Raw genomic sequence first — 16,391 nt, forward strand, 5'->3', positions numbered from 1 at the left:
CACTGCAGTTACGTGAGTTACTAATAATCTTTCAACTATCGCCGTGAAAAAGTTTATTTACATTATTATCCTTTTTGTTTATTTTTACGAGCATATCTGCAGCACTGGTATACATTATTGTGCACGATGTGAGCCTTAACAGATAAGATTGACGGAGCACATCGAAAAAGTCCAATGAAGGGCAGCTCGCTTTCGCTTATCGTGAAATAGCGGAGGAGAGAGTGTCGCAGATACGGTAAACGATTTGAAATGGCAGTCATTCAAACAAATGAGTTTTCATTGCAGTGACATCTTTTCACAGAATTTCAATCTCAGACTCTCTCCCCTCAGCGTGAAAATATTTTAGAGAAATATTATGATAATAGTTCCAAGAACCCTCTGCCAGGCACTTAATTTAATTTTGAATAGCACGGTAGTCATGTAGATGTAGATGACAAAAGTCTCCATCCGTGGGCAGCAGCTGGGAGTGTCACTATGACCATGAGACAAAGGAGCAAATCAAACAGTGAAAACTTGTAGATTCACCATCGCCGAAAGGTTACCGTCACAGGAGCATACAACAGAAATCTTCTGACGACGTTACCGGGCGCAGTGAAGCGGTATCACAGGCAAGTGTGGAAGTGAATCTTTCTGCTTCACGACAGCGCCCTAGGTCCTTCAGCACAAGACGCAGTCAGAGACGCTGCTTCCTTGGGCTGCCAAATTTGAGTTGCCTCCCATATTCACTTGTCACGGCACTCAGTGACTTTCCCTCCTTCCCTGACAAAGGAACCACTCCGTGGTAGCCATTCCTAGAAATACGACTAGGTGCTGTTTGATGTGGAACTAAATCTGAACAGCCGAAATGCAGAAATCGACAACCAAGGTCTCCACTGAGCCATCCACAATTGGGAAAGATATGTCCGATTGATGGGTGAATATCAGTGAAGGACTAGTATCGTGAAAGCAACTTAATTTTGCCACTTTGATAGTTAAAACATTATGATCACCGCTGATACTCTGTCACCCGAGTAGTTTCCTGAGCGCGCATATCCAGAAAGAACCCTACAATTCCACATCCTACAACGCAAATGAAGCAATCTACATCAGACATCCGGCAACGTCAGAATTTCTAAGGAACCACTGGTTTAGATTTTCTGACCAGCTCCAAATCATAGGGTGCCAATGGGTTCCGTGAACGATGACATACATCACGAATTGTGCGTGCGATTGTAATATAATTCCATAATCGATTATCAGTTATTGAAGCAAAGTCTATTGCGACTACCTGCAACAATCTCTGTGGCTCTAATTTAAATTTATATCAAGTGAATTTCTTTTGTCAATAGGAAAATCTTCTGCACGCAAGATAGCTTGGTATACTTATTTTATTTCACAAAGACCGGTTTCAACAGACTCTGGTTGTCGTCATCAGGACTAGAATTTAACAAAAGTAACGTCGTAACAAAGAGATTTGTGCAAACCTCTACGTCAGTGATAACTTCATGAGCATTGGTTTACATACATTCGGAAAATTTTAATTAACATGCATACGGGCCACCAATACAATGAGAACACTTTCGACTCATAGGAAACGACACCACGTTGTCTTGTCAAACACACAGAAAAGGACATATAAAATAACCATTTCAGCAACTGTGTTCCAGTAATGGAGGTTAACAAATTGGAGTTGAACGTGAGCTCACTATCTGTGTAGATTCTACTGAAAGGAACTAATTACGATGATGACTACAATTATTTCTGTTCTGTTTAGCCCTACACTGAAATTATTGGCGGATATCAATCTTAACCGACTTTTAGATACAGCAGGCAGATGTCTCCGTCAAAGTGCACGTAGACACAAACACACCAGATTTTTCGGATGTTTCTTTTACCAATCTGCCTCTTTTCAACCTCTTATCGGATTGGATTTTCATACTAGCTATCGACAGACAACTGGGAAACTTTAGCTAAAAAGGTAGACACAACCGGGTGAGACTCACTAAAGCCATTATTCTCCACAGCCCCTCCTCCTGAAACATAGGACTGAGGGCGTCAGCGACTTGGTTGTCAGATCCTTTTATGTGTCGCACCTTGAAATGAAACGTGGAGATACGGACCGCCTACCTGGAAATCCTACCACTTTTCCTGGGTCGAGCCAATACCGAACTTAGGGCCTGATTGTCCTCCTCGAGATCGAACTCCCTATGCTTAAGATAGAACTGAAACTTCTCTAAGGCGAAAAGCACAGCTAGCGCCTCGCATTCATAAACGGAGTAATTCACCTCAGGACCAGACAACTTCTCACCCCAGACAAATTTCTTCCCCTTCCTACGTAGTTTACTCAGGGGATCGACCAATTGGGCGAAACCAGGGACAAAACTGGGAAAATAATTTGTCACCCCTATAAATCTGGCTATCTCCTTCCTACTTCGAGACTGAGGAAATTTCCTCAATACGTTAATTCGTTCCTGATCAATCCTAAGGCCCTCCCCGGAAATTAAATAGGTCCGAAAGGACACCTATTTCTTAGCAAGTCTAATCTTGGGCAGCTTAACAGTCACCCCGGCATCCCAAATATTCGAGAGGACTTCTCAAAGATGGGAAATATTACCCTTAATCAACTGACTATAGGTGACATCATCATCAAGTTAATTAAAGACCCAAGAAAACCATGCAATGCTCGGCTTCAGACGTACCTTCTTAGAAATTACTTCCACAAATTATAGGTCATGTTTGCTACCAGTCGACTTTTCTTCACCAGAACTTCCCTCTTTACATGTCCTAGTCTGCTCTTCACGTCCTCCTTGCTTCGTTCGTTACTTCTTAACTTATTCGTGATCACATATTTTCAAAAAGTTAATATCTGGTCATTTTAATTTCTTCTACATCTCATTACATTTGTCTACTTCCCGGTTTACTCTCAATCTATAATCTGTACTCTCAGTCTGTATTCTGTACTCCGTATTCTATACTCTCACTCCTTATTTTGTACTCTAATTCTTCTTCACATTCACTGTAGATGGCAATATCACCAGCTAGTCTTATCATAGATATCCTGTCACCCTTTTATTATGAGGAATTGTTTGCTACGCTGAGACCAATTGATCAGATGAGATGACGTCATGGCAAGAAATTCAGGACGTGCTATGGTCTCCAAGTATACTTATTACTATTGGTCATATGTATCAAGCAGATGGGAGGGTGCAAGATGCCCTCGACGCTCTCATTTTATTAGATAGGAGAGAGAGAGAATTTTTTCAGTTGGATTCCAGAGCTCATAGCGACACGGGGAAATAAACTCGTTGACGCAACAAAAAAATGCTTGATTCCTTCCATATGCTCGCTGCTCTGTATCCCTGCAGGTAATCAGCTCTTATGGGGGCCCTGAAAGGCAATGTGTTGTTGGCACAGTGGAAGCAATTAAGGAACACTAATATTTTAGTGAGGTGACTTCCTGCAGCCGACAGGAACTTAAAATGAAGAACATTAGGCTGCTGTCAGTGAGACCTCGCTCTGATTACAACGAGCTGAGGAAGCAGCCCTTGCAAGGCACAGAAGGGAACATTGTCCATTAGCATATGCTTTTCTCTTACGGCAAGAAGGGCCACCAATGTGTCAGAGATGTGGAACATAGTTGTCGATAGTGTATATTTCACACCTCTGGCCATTAAAATTGCTACACCACGAAGGTGACGTGCTCCATACGCGAAATTTAACCGACAGGAAGAATATGCTGTGATATGCGAATGATTAGCTTTTCAGAGCATTCAGACAAGGTTGGCGCCGGTGACGACATCTACAACGTGCTGACATGAGGAAAGTTTCCACCCGATTTCTCATACACAAACAGCAGTTGACCGGCGTTGCCTGGTGAAACGTTGTTGTGATGCCTCGTGTAAGGAGGAGAAATGAGTACCATCACGTTTCCGACTTTGATAAAGGTCGGAGTGTAGCATATCGCGATTCCGGTGTATCGTATCGCGACATTTCTGCTCGCGTTGGTCGAGATCCAATGACTGTTAGCAGAATAAGGAATCGATGGGTTCAGGAGGGTAGTACGGAACGCCGTGCTGGATCCCAACGGCCTCGTATCACTAGCAGTCGAGATGACAGGCATCTCATCCACATGGCTGTAACGGATCGTATAGCCACATCTCGATCCCGGAGTCAATAGACGGGGACGTTTGTAAGACAACAACCATCTGCAAGAACAGTTCGACGACCCTTTGCAGTAGCATGGACTATCAGCTCGGAGACCATGGTTGCGGCTACCCTTGACGTTGCATCACAGACAGGAGCGCCTGCGAAGGTGTTCTCAACAACGAACTTGGGTGCACGAATGTCAAAACTTCATTATTTTGATGAATCCAGGTTCTGTTTACAGCATCATGATGGTCGCATCCGTATTTGGCGACATCGCGGTGAACCCACATTGGAAGCGTGTATTCGTCATCGCCATACTGGCGTATTACCTGGCGTGATGGTATGGGGTGCCATTGGTTTCACGTCTTGGTCACCTCTTGTTCGCATTGACGGCACTTTGAACAGTGGACGTTACATTTCAGATGTGTTACGACCCGTGGCTCTACCCTTCATTCGATCCCTGCGAAACCCTATATTTCAGCAGGATAATGCACGACCGCATGTTGCAGGTCCTGTACGAGCCTTTCTGGATACAGACTGCTGCTCTGGCCAGCACATTCTCCAGATCTCTCACCAAGTGAAAACGTCTGGTCAATGGTGGCCGAGCAACTGACTCGTGACAATACGCCAGTCACTACTCTTGATGAACTGTGGTATCGTGTTGAAGCTGCATGGGCAGCTGTACCTGAACACTCCATCCAAGCTCTGTTTGACTCAATGCCCAGGCGTAACAAGGCCGTTATTATGGCCAGAGGTGACTGTTCTGGGTACTGATTTCTCAGGATCTATGCACCCAAATTGCGTGAAAATGTAATGACACGTCAGTTCTAGTATAATATATTTGTCCAATGAATACCCGTTTGTCATCTGCATTTATTCTTGGTGTAGCAATTTTAATGGCCAGTAGTGTATGTTACCGATGTGCGTGAGACAAATGTGGTGACGTTATTACCAAATGCGTCCAAACAGTACCAACGTGCTGTTTTTCTTTTCGTTGCTGCCGAACGAACAAACACGGGTAGACTTCATCGGACACCTGTCGACAACTACCGTTGAGGAATGGTGCGCCAAGTGGCGTTGCTGTATCATGATAACGCACACATCGCAAATTTCATAACTCTGAAGTTACGCCAACTCAAGTGGGAGACACGAAAGCACCCATCTTATAATCCTGATGTCTACCCATGTGATTATCACGCGTATGGTCCCTTAAAAGGCCTTCAAGGATCGGCGACTGTTGTCGAACAATGAGACAGCACTGACTTCGTCACGCAGCAGGACACAGTGCTTTACCAAATGGGTAGCATCAGCCTGGTATGTCGGTGGGATAATTACCTCAATGCTCACGGAGATTTTGCTTACTTGGCACACCGATTCTCGAGTGTAGGGGTTTCGAACTGAAACTTTTTTATACCCACTGTGTAGCTTGTGAGTTATATATTAATCAGTCTGCAAGGAAATTGGTTGCTATTTAGTTTGTTAAAAAAACAGAGACATATATTCAAAGGAAGGAAATTCCTTGTTTTTATTAGAGTTTTTAAATAGTTTGCACAATATGTTTCAACTTAACGGCTGCTACGATGTATTTACAGACAACACGGGACGGTGCTCCTTAGTACTGGTAGCTGGCGTGTGACGTGGTGACGGCAGTGTGCGAGCTCTTGATTGGCGCGCCGTACAGCGCGGCTGGTGGCGGCGGGGCGGCCTTGGCGGGGGCAGCGACTACTGCGGGGGCGGCGAACAGTACGGGAGCCTTGGCGATGACGACCGCGGGGGCGGCGGGGGGCGGCAGAGGCGCCAACCGCGGCAGGGCGGCGGGCAGCGGCACCAGGCGGCCTGCAACACCACGACAAGCAAGGCGAATGTAAGACTAAGGCGCGGAATGAGGCCGGTTTCACCTCCGTAAGACGCCGGCGACCTGTGTACCGGATTAGATAGTAAAAGTCTATGTCTTAGTTATGTGTTAAATTATTGAAATTGCTAACCGATTTCGGCTTTGCTGCCATCACCAGTCTCTTGTAATCGAGTCGAAACCGGTTATCAGTTTTAGTGAACTAACATGTGACCAAGAGAAAGATATTAAAGTAAAGAAACTCACGGAATTCCAGTGTGGGCTGTAATCGTCGGATGGCAGAAAAAACTTGGCAGACATGCTAGTGCGTCAACGCAAACCGATTCGGAAACGATTAAAGCTGAAAAAAATTACCAGACGTTGAAAATACCGCATCAGTTGTAAATTTCTTGGACGTGTACTAGTGCGGGTGTGCTACCTATTCTGTGCTACCCCCCTGTTCTGCGCTCAGAGGTAGCACACCCCTAGAACACGTCCATTCCGGCGCTCGGGGGGCCACAGCACAGTTGCGACACCTGAAGATGGGTGTATGAGAGCCCGAAATAGGTCTTGATCATAACAGAAATTTACAACTGATGCGGTATTTTCAACCTGTGCTATAATGCTCAGTTGCGGATGTTCCTCCAACAGGATTGGTTGTATGAAAAACGTTAGTTCCAATTTTGGCCACCAGGTGAAAATTTGGTGCTGTGCAGCATTTGGTCTACGTCTTTGGTGCTCATATTGAACAAATTGTGTAACCGGTGCTATCAACATCTTGCCTTACTCACTTATTTAACTTTTACTGACCACATTCCTTTCCTAATCCATTACTTGAGTTCGGCACCTTAACACTCCCATTTGCATCCTACCTGCCATATCTATTATTGCTATGAAACGAGACAATTCGTAGTTTGGTGAAGACTTTCGCACAATTCATCTGGCTGAAAAAAGAATAATGATGAGTCAAATGGTTTTGGCGGTGTTTGAACTGAAGGTCTACAGAGTGGTCGAAAACAGTCTAGAAAGCTTGTAGGGTTTTACAGGGTATGATGTACAGAGAAATAATTGTTTCGAATAAAAGTCGATACTTTGCACCGTTTCAAAGTTAATTATCATTTAATCTCGGCAATGTGGACATTGCGAGCTCGAATTCAAGTGGTCCATCAGATGCAACAGCGTCAGTTGTTGTCACAGAGAAGATCATAGGAGGCGCGACTGCTCAGCCTCTGGCTCGGGTTTGCTCCTTAATACCGTTCCATTCCAGATTTTGTGTCGCTCTCTTGTTCGGTTTTAGAAAACCAAAGGGAGAATACGAATGACGATACAGTCTATGGCGGGTTGCTTGAATTTGCGGTCGCAAAGGCCTGATTGGCTAACTTTGATGCTAAGTAACTGAGAAAGAGGGCAAATTTTCGAATTCATTTATTAGTATAAACTATGCTGCAACACGGTTACAAACTTTCCATACTGTTTCCGACCACAGTGTACGTGTATACTAAACAATAATGGTACCCTAACGCTTTTCTAGGGTATGTACTAAGTTCACTTTGCGTATGAAAGTGATCCTGAAGAAGATCTCAGCAGATTGTTCGAGACGTCGATCGTTTAGAAGAAATATGAAGCGACCCAACAACCCAGAAGATTTAAAGATAAGTGGTTTGATACTCTTTAAGATGTTATTTCGTTCATTAGGTGACTTTACATCTCAGCAACTACGGCGACGCCGGAGTGGTACTGACCGGGCAGGGGCGCGGGTGCGGCGACCCTGGCGGGCGCGGGAGGCGGTGGCGCGCCGCCGGAGCGGGAGACGACGGCGTTGAAGCCGGCGCCGGGCGCGGCCGAGTACTGCACGGTGCGGACGGCGCCGTCCGGCTCGACGACGCTGTAGCTGCCCTGCACGGCGTCGCCGCTGCGGCTCTCCTGCTGCTGCTTGGCGTCGCCCGTCAGCGCGTCGCTCACGCTGTAGCTGAAGCTGTACTGCGGGTTCGGGTCGTAGTCCGCGTCAGCCCTGGCCGCCGCCAGCGCTCCTGTCGGCAACGGTGAGGATTAGTCGAGGCTACTCACTGCGCGTGCCGGTGATCAACTACCGTTACTGTTGCTCCCTCAGTGCTTGTTGACCAGCCCTCCAGAACACAACAGTGGACCATAAAAATAACTATTACAAGGAGGGAAGGAAGCTGAGCCAGTGACGTTTTATATTATCGCGAAATAAGGGAGATAGTGTGACAGACATGATACGTGAATTAGAGTGGCAATCATTAAAACAAAGGCGTTTCTCGTTGCGACGGGATCTTCTCATGAAATTTCAATCATCACTTTTCTCCTCCGAGTGCGAAAACAGTCTGTTGGCACCCACCGACATAGGGAGAAATGATCATCATGATAAAATAAGAGAAATCAAGGCTCCCACGGAAAAATTTAAGTGCTCGTCTTCCCCGCGTGCCGTTCGACAGTGGAACGCTAGAGAGACAGGTTGAAGTTGGTTCATTAAACCCTCTGGCAGGCACTTTATTGTGAATAGCAGAGTAATCACATAGATGTAGATGTACTTCCCTATAATTAGGCCCTTTATGCACTGACTGACAAAAGGACTGATTCAGTCGGAAAAGGAGGAGGAAACCAAATGGAAATTAATTGTTTGAGAAGCATATTACTGAGCTTCTCAAATAATTGAGTTCCGCTACTTTTGCTCTTCGTATAATTGCTAATCTTGCAAACAAACTTGTCAACCACCTGCCATTATTTGCTTATTTCCATTCATTAATGCCGTGAGGAATAATTTACTTGAGTAGCTCATCACTTACAGAGAAACCATACATTGCTCAGCAGCGAGTAGTAAGAATAGCCTGAGGTGTTTACCCACGGTCTTCATGTATGTACCTGTGCAAGAGCTAGTCATTCTAACTGTACCAACACAATACACATATATTCGCTGATGAAATGAGTGATAAATAATCTAAGCCGGCCGCGGTGGTCTAGCGGTTCTGGCGCTGCAGTCCGGAACCGCGGGACTGTTACGGTCGCAGGTTCGAATCCTGCCTCGGGCATGGGTGTGTGTGATGTCCTTAGGTTAGTTAGTTTTAAGTAGTTCTAAGTTCTAGGGGACTTATGACCTAAGATGTTGAGTCCCATAGTGCTCAGAGCCATAAATAATCTAACACAATCTGACAAAAACAGTGGATACCTCCAACACGAGAGGGGAAAAGTATCCTTATCACTCATCATTAAAGCTACTATTTAAAGGGCACAGGGGAGTTCCAAAGGCCGGAATTAAAAATTTTTGATCATTTGCCCAAAAACTTAAAATGTCTTTTGTATACTGTCTCATTCCACATCATTTCGATAAAAGAATCATTCAAATGATCTATGGAACATGTAACTACAGAACATGTAACTGTCTAACTTTCCCAAAATTCACTAAGGTAATCTTAAAAAATCGTTTAAAATTTCTTTCAAAAATGAATAAAAAAATTTTAAGGTCGTATCAGGTGTATAGAGGTCCCTTATCAAACAAGACAGCCAGTTTCACATCATGGTAGGCACATCTTCAGGAGAAAAAGCTTTTCACTTCATAAGGCTCGAGAAAATGTGCGATGGTGCAAAGTTCAATTTGTAAACCGATTAATTGTGCAATCTCTTAAAATTTTGATCATCGAGTCGTTAAACTGTAAATTATAATCATAAGTTGAGCGACAGCAAATAGGAAAGCTGTCTTATAATACATTCACGGTCTAAAAAGCAGACTCGCGTTTCCTTAAAATGCAGTCCCCATAAAAAGAGGAGTGCAGTTAGTACGTAGAAGGTCTCGGTCAGGTAGAAAAACCGTAGTTCCTGTCGATCACCAATAAAAGTATGCTAAGACACCGTGTGAGTTGAGAGGATTTCTGGTGTTATTTCAGTTATTGTAGAATCGAGCCAATTTTATGAAGAAGTAGGCAGTATGCGCCTACTTATCAGTTTGATGTTACACTCCTTCTGGTCTGGATACAAGTACTGGCTCGCTGGAGAAGGTTGTCACAAAACCATTGTAACGTCTACTAACGTGAAATTATCGATACAGAAACTGAGTAAATCAGTCTGTTGAAAATGACCACGGGATATGGTGGTTTACACGTTTTTCTTTCGAGAACACAGAATTCGTAACGAACACTCGAAATCTCCAGTAGCACAAGATACGTTACTATCAACAGAATGAATAAATGTGTGCGCTCACAAGAAATAATACAGGGAAAGATCAAGATAAAGAAGCAAAGAAAGACAGCTTATCAGTTAACGAAGGATATTTACAACAAAAGTCACTCTCGCCAAAATCAAAAGTTGAATACTACAACACTTTCATAAAACTGGAGTGTCTTTATGAAGCGGAATTTGTGCTCGTCAATAAAAAGGGAGAAGAAGTGGTGGTGGTGAAAAAGGAAAGGAAGGTATTGCGGAAAATACTTAGTCCAAGAAAAGTTGGAGTACATAAATGAGAAGAAGTAATGATGCAATCCACTCTCAAAGTGGAAAACTATATCATACTCAGGGAAAGGAGAGTTACTTTTTATGGTCACTTGGTTTGACGGAACCGGGGAAGACTGACTAAAAAACAATATTTGGACATTTCGACAAAAATGCCAAAACACTGATGAATAGGTCCAGGTAAATGGAACAGGACTTAGCAGCAATTACAGATACAAAAGCAGAAATTATACATAGGGCAGATTTTAATAAACAAGATTAGAAAGTTCGGGGGTTCGGTCGAGAAAAAAGCACATCACTGTGTAGACAAATGAAAGAAGGAAAAAACACAGTGAATTAGTAAAAAAACAGTGTAGGGGCTGAAAAACCATAAAAAAGGCACAGATGACCGAAATCGAAGAAAAAAGAAATAAGAAATAAAAGTAAACTTTACGTAATGGCAACATTTTTTGGGGGGATCAGGGTCAGTAACTGAATATACTTGTAATTCATTAATTAAGGTTCCCATCAGCTCTGTTCATGCTACTTTTATTAGTAACCATGTTCGAACATTTTTTCGTTATCAAACCATTACCTCCGTTTGTAATGTTTCACTGTAGATAATACATTTCTTTTTGCATCAGATCAATATAACAATTCATATTTGACTGTGTTACTATAGTCTTGGTACATTCAAAATCCGGATTTCGAATGTACCAAGAGAATCGTAATACAGTCGAACAACATTTGTTACACCAATCTGATGTAAAACAGCATTGTGTTACATTATTATCATAATACTATTATAATAAAAACGTTATATGCAAGTCAAATGGGAGCCTCAATTAATTATTTACAAAGTTAACTTCGTTGTAGGACTTATGAAGAAGCATAGTTAGCAGACAGTGGTGTCAGCTTGCAGACGGGTGCTGCTGCCTTACCTGGAAGCGCCGGGGCCGCGCGGACAGCGGGAGCCGCCGAGTAGGAGACGGCCGGCGAGCCGAGGAAGCCCGCTGTAGCCACGCCCACCGCCGCACACACGCACAGAAGCACCGCCTGCGGGAAACACAGCTTCTGTCACTATGTGAACAATGTAAAAGCAGAGCTCTAAACGTGACCCCCATCGTCGCTATAGTTTATACTTTGTGTTTCCTGTACGGCACACGCGCTTTTTGCGGCGTTTACAGTGTCAGGTCGCTACCGGCTTTAACAGAGAAAAAACAAGACGAGAGTTTAGCTGTTTCTTACATAGCGCACACTGTTGTGTACTTGAGCCTGTGTAGGTTTTGGGTAACGGGAGAGACATACAAGTCGGCAGTCAGCAATATGTTAGGCAGTCGGCAGTAAGATGTTAGGCATGCCCCTATTCAGCAACATCTTTATCCCGCTACAAATCTTCATTACTGCAGAGTGTCCACATACTGTTATTCACCCGCGGAAATAATCTCTTCGCTACAAACTTCAGAGTTTCGTTGGTAACTTGGAGAAATTTATTCACTTGTGACAGTTCAAAATAGTTCGCCAGACGGGAATCCATGTGCGAGCTTTCGCGAACAGTGCGGAACAAATTTCACTACCCTAACATGCTCCACAGACCGTTAGAGAGACTCAGCTTGTTACAGGGGTTTCCAGATTTCTCTAAAACTGCACAGATGCTTGTTCTTGAGACTATAAGCCAGGTATAACCGATATGACGAGGAATGAGGACCCTGCGCAGACCTAGTGATATACGTGAGACTTCAGCACACATTTAGTGAAGAGAGAGACTTCAGAAACTATTATATCCCCTTGTACCCCGGTTTTGTTCCACAGAATTGTATGGGAGTCAAGCAAAGACTGCGGGAAAACTCGAAAAGAGGCGAATCCAAGCGGCTGAGATGTGATGCTGTATGATATTTCAAACTAGGTGAACTTATAAGGAATGAGGAAGCTCTCCACAGAATCGGCGCAGAAAGGATCCTACGGAAATACAGGAAAGAAGAAGCATCATGATCATAGAATATGCGTTAAGACACCAGGCAATAACTTCCATGTTACTATAGAGACCTGTAGGGAAAGAGAGAGATCTGAATACATCCAGCATATAATCGAGTACGTAGCGTGCAAGTACTGTCTGAGAAGAAGAGGTTGGCACAAGAAACGAATTCGTAGTGAGCCACATCGGACCAGCCCGAAGACTAATGACTAAAAAGACTTCCGTTAAAAACGGCAAACGATACGCACGTCCTCTAATTCAGTATTAAGCGACATTTGCTCATAAGAATCTGTTTAGTCGGAGGGATAGTGATCAAGTTAGTAAGATAGTGAAAAGTAACCTAACCTGCTTATTTCTCTCTCTATCTTTGTTATGAGATGAGCTATTTTCTAACCCAAAGATTCTGGTATCGAAATCTTATCGTTGAGATTCGTAACGCAGCACCTCGCTCACCTGAGAAGCCATGATGAGTGTTTCTTCAGTTGACCGAGATGGGAGGGACTGACGACTCCAGACGAAGTGCTGCCCCTTATATAGTCCACCAGAGCCCCTCCCACGCGACTGACCACTGCCACATGTGATCCGAGAGCGCCCGCTCTGGAGCACAGTCTCACCTTGAGAAACACGCAGAATGACGAAACCGACCCGTCCAGTTTCTGGCAATGGCATCAGACGCACCTCCAAATCTTCTTTCCCAAGTCGGCCTCTGCGCTGCATTACGACTTTACTTCGCCAAGACGCCAGCTTAATGATCAAAGAGAATACGATGTCTGCCTCATTCAGTGTGAAGTCTTTGGCAACCAGGCAGCCAGTCAGTGACAAAAATCTGCCACTAGCAACATGCTGAAATGTGAAATAAATGGTTAATAGTTTAAAACTTGCTGACTAAAATTGGATTAAGATTTTTTTTTTTTAAAAAAAAGTACATCATGGTCACCTTCGAATATTAAAATTTTTCATTTTGAAAACACAATATTACATTTTTATCTTTTAGTTATTTTCAAGTAGAAGACAGAGATAATTTTGTGCCTTAGTGCGCATCACAATTTTAAAATGTGACACATATTCTGAAGCACGTAAAAGATAAAAGCCGAAATTCCAACATTACAGTTTCAAAATAAATAAGTGCAACATGAACACTAAATACATTTCCAACTGCCACGATCGCTAAAATTTATTATTCTTGCAGATCATATATTTTGGCAGTTCTCTATTACTGTCTTCGGAGCTAAGATTATATCATTACATCTTACAGTAAGTAGTACTATTCAATGTACGTCCATGTTGTATAGCACCACTTACTGAACTGAAGAAGATGATTGTGTAATGATGTAAAAACAGACCAGAAGATGGCAACACAGAATTGCCGAAATCGGTAATCTATATGAATAAATAATTTTAGCGATCTTGACAGCTGAAAAATGTATTCGCTGTTGATAATACGAGGGCTGTTCGAAAAGTAAGATCCGATCGGTAGCAAAATGGAAATTAGAGCGAAAATCAAAACAGTTTTATTAATTGCAGTTAGCTACATCTTCAGCTACTTCTCCACATAGTTGACTCTACGACTTAGACATTTGTCGGAGCGTTGCACGAACTTTCCAATACCCTCGTCATAGAGGGCTGACACTTGTGCTTTCCACCATTTTTATACGCTGGTCTGCAGTTCGTTGTCTGTTCAAAAATGGCTCTGAGCACAATGGGACCTAACTTCTTAGGTCATCAGTCCCCTAGAACTTAGAACTACTTAAACCTAACTACCTAAGGACATACACACACATCCATGCCCGAGGCAGGATTAGAACCTGCGACCGTAGCGGTCGCGCGGTTCCAGACTGTAGCGCCTAGAACCGCTTGGCCACCCCGGCCGGCTCGTTGTCTGTGCCAAAACATGGTCTTCATAGCCAGGGGTCGATGTGAGCAGTGATGAACATCAGAGGGAGACAAACCCGGGCTGTATGATGGGTGACCAAATTTTCCCATCGAAAACGCTGCAGGTGTGTCCTGTTTGCCCCTGCAGTTTGTGATCGAGAATTACCATGAAGAAGAATATGTACGACAGACCCGTTATGTGGTGTTGCATGAAATCAGTCAAAATCTCTCAGCGGATACCCGTATTTGACGGGAGACATTATTGAACTAGGTATCTTTACGGGCTATCTTCCTCATTTTGTGCACAGAATTGAAACAGCGACGTGACACGATCAACAGGCATATTAGAGACACTGCCCAGCACATCTGTGCAAAGCTTCATTGGATTTTCACTGTCGTTTGCATTTCACGATATTCAGTATGTGATCAAAAGTATCCGGACACCCCCAAAAATATACGTTTTTCATATTAGTGTTGTACTGCCACCTACTGCCAGGTACTCCATATCAGGGACCTCCCGCGCGACTGCTACGGTCGCAGGTTCGAATCCTGCCTAGGGCATTGATGTGTGTGATGTCCTTAGGTTAGTTAGGTTTAAGTAGTTCTAAGTTCTAGGGGACTGATGACCTCAGATGTTAAGTCCCACAGTGCTCAGAGCCATTTGAACCAGGGACCTCAGTAGTCAACAGACACCGTGAGAGAGCAGAATGGAGCGATCCGCGAAACTCACGGACTTCGAACGTGACCAGGTGATTCTACATCTACATCTACATCCATACTCCGCAAGCCACCTGACGGTGTGTGGCGGAGGGTACTTTAGGTACCTTTATCAGTTCTCCCTTCTATTCCAGTCTCGTATTGTTCGAGGAAAGAAGGATTGTCGGTATTCTTCTGTGTGGGCTCCAATCTCTCTCATTTTATCCTCATGGTCTCTTCGCGAGATATACGTAGGAGGGAGCAATATACTGCTTGACTCCTGGGTGAAGGTATGTTCTCGAAACTTAAAACAAAATCCCGTACCGAGCTACTGAGCGTCTCTCCTGCAGAGTCTTCCACTGGAGTTTATCTATCATCTCCGTAACGCTTTGGCGATTACTAAATGATCCTGTAACGAAGCGCGCTGCTCTCCGTTGGATCTTCTCTATCTCTCGTCTATCAACCCTATCTGGTACGGATCCCACACTGCTTAGCAGTATTCAAGCAGTGGACGAACAAGCGTACTGTAACCTACTTCCTTTGTTTTCGGATTGCATTTCCTTAGGATTCTTCCAATGAATCTCAGTCTGGCATCTGCTTTACCGACGATCAACTTTATATGATCATTCCATTTTAAATCACTCCTAATGCGTACTCCAAGATAATTTATGGAATTAGCTGCTTCCAGTTGCTGACCTGCTATTTTGTAGCTAAATGATAAGGGATCTATCTTTCTATGTATTCGCAGCACATTGCACTTGTCTACATTGAGATTCAATTGCCATTCCCTGCACCATGCGTCAATTAGCTGCAGATCCTCCTGCATTTCAGTACAATTTTCCACTGTTACAACCTCTCGATACACCACAGCATCATCTGCAAAAAGCCTCAGTGAACTTCCGATGTCATCCACAAGGTCATTTATGTATATTGTGAATAGCAATGGTCCTATGACACTCCCCTGCGGCACACCTGAAATCACTCTTACTTCGGAAGACTTCTCTCCATTTAGAATGACATTTTGCGTTCTGTAATCTAGAAACTCTTCAATCCAATCACACAATTGGTCTGATAGTCCATATGCTCTTATTTTTTTCATTAAACGACTGTGGGGAACTGTATCAAACGCCTTGCGGAAGTCAAGAAACACGGCATCTACCTGTGAACCCGTGTCTATGGCCCTCTGAGTCTCGTGGACGAATAGCGCGAGCTGGGTTTCACACGACCGTCTTTTTCGAAACCCATGCTGACTCCTACAGAGTAGATTTCTAGTCTCCAGAAAAGTCATTATACTCGAACATAATAGGTGTTCCAAAATTCTACAACTGATAGACGTTAGAGATATAGGTCTATAGTTCTGCACATCTGTGCGACGTCCCTTCTTGAAAACGGGGATGACCTGTGTCCTTTTCCAATCCTTTGGAACGCCACGCTCTTCTAGAGACCTAC

The 16,391-nt window shown here is 43.8% G+C and overlaps 1 protein-coding gene across 1 annotated transcript; it reads right to left on the reverse strand.

The window, feature by feature from the left end:
- Positions 1-5,633: 5,633 nt before the first annotated feature.
- LOC126092280 (cuticle protein 7-like) lies at positions 5,634-12,877 on the reverse strand. The gene is made up of 4 exons (XM_049907797.1): positions 12,828-12,877; positions 11,341-11,455; positions 7,699-7,986; positions 5,634-5,961 (listed from the first exon to the last, which is right to left on the reverse strand). Exons 1-4 carry the CDS (start codon positions 12,837-12,839, stop codon positions 5,738-5,740), a joined length of 639 nt encoding a protein of 212 aa, XP_049763754.1. The 5' UTR covers positions 12,840-12,877; the 3' UTR covers positions 5,634-5,737.
- Positions 12,878-16,391: the final 3,514 nt, after the last annotated feature.

Source organism: Schistocerca cancellata, chromosome 7, assembly GCF_023864275.1.
Source record: "Schistocerca cancellata isolate TAMUIC-IGC-003103 chromosome 7, iqSchCanc2.1, whole genome shotgun sequence".
NCBI lineage: Eukaryota > Metazoa > Arthropoda > Insecta > Orthoptera > Acrididae > Schistocerca > Schistocerca cancellata.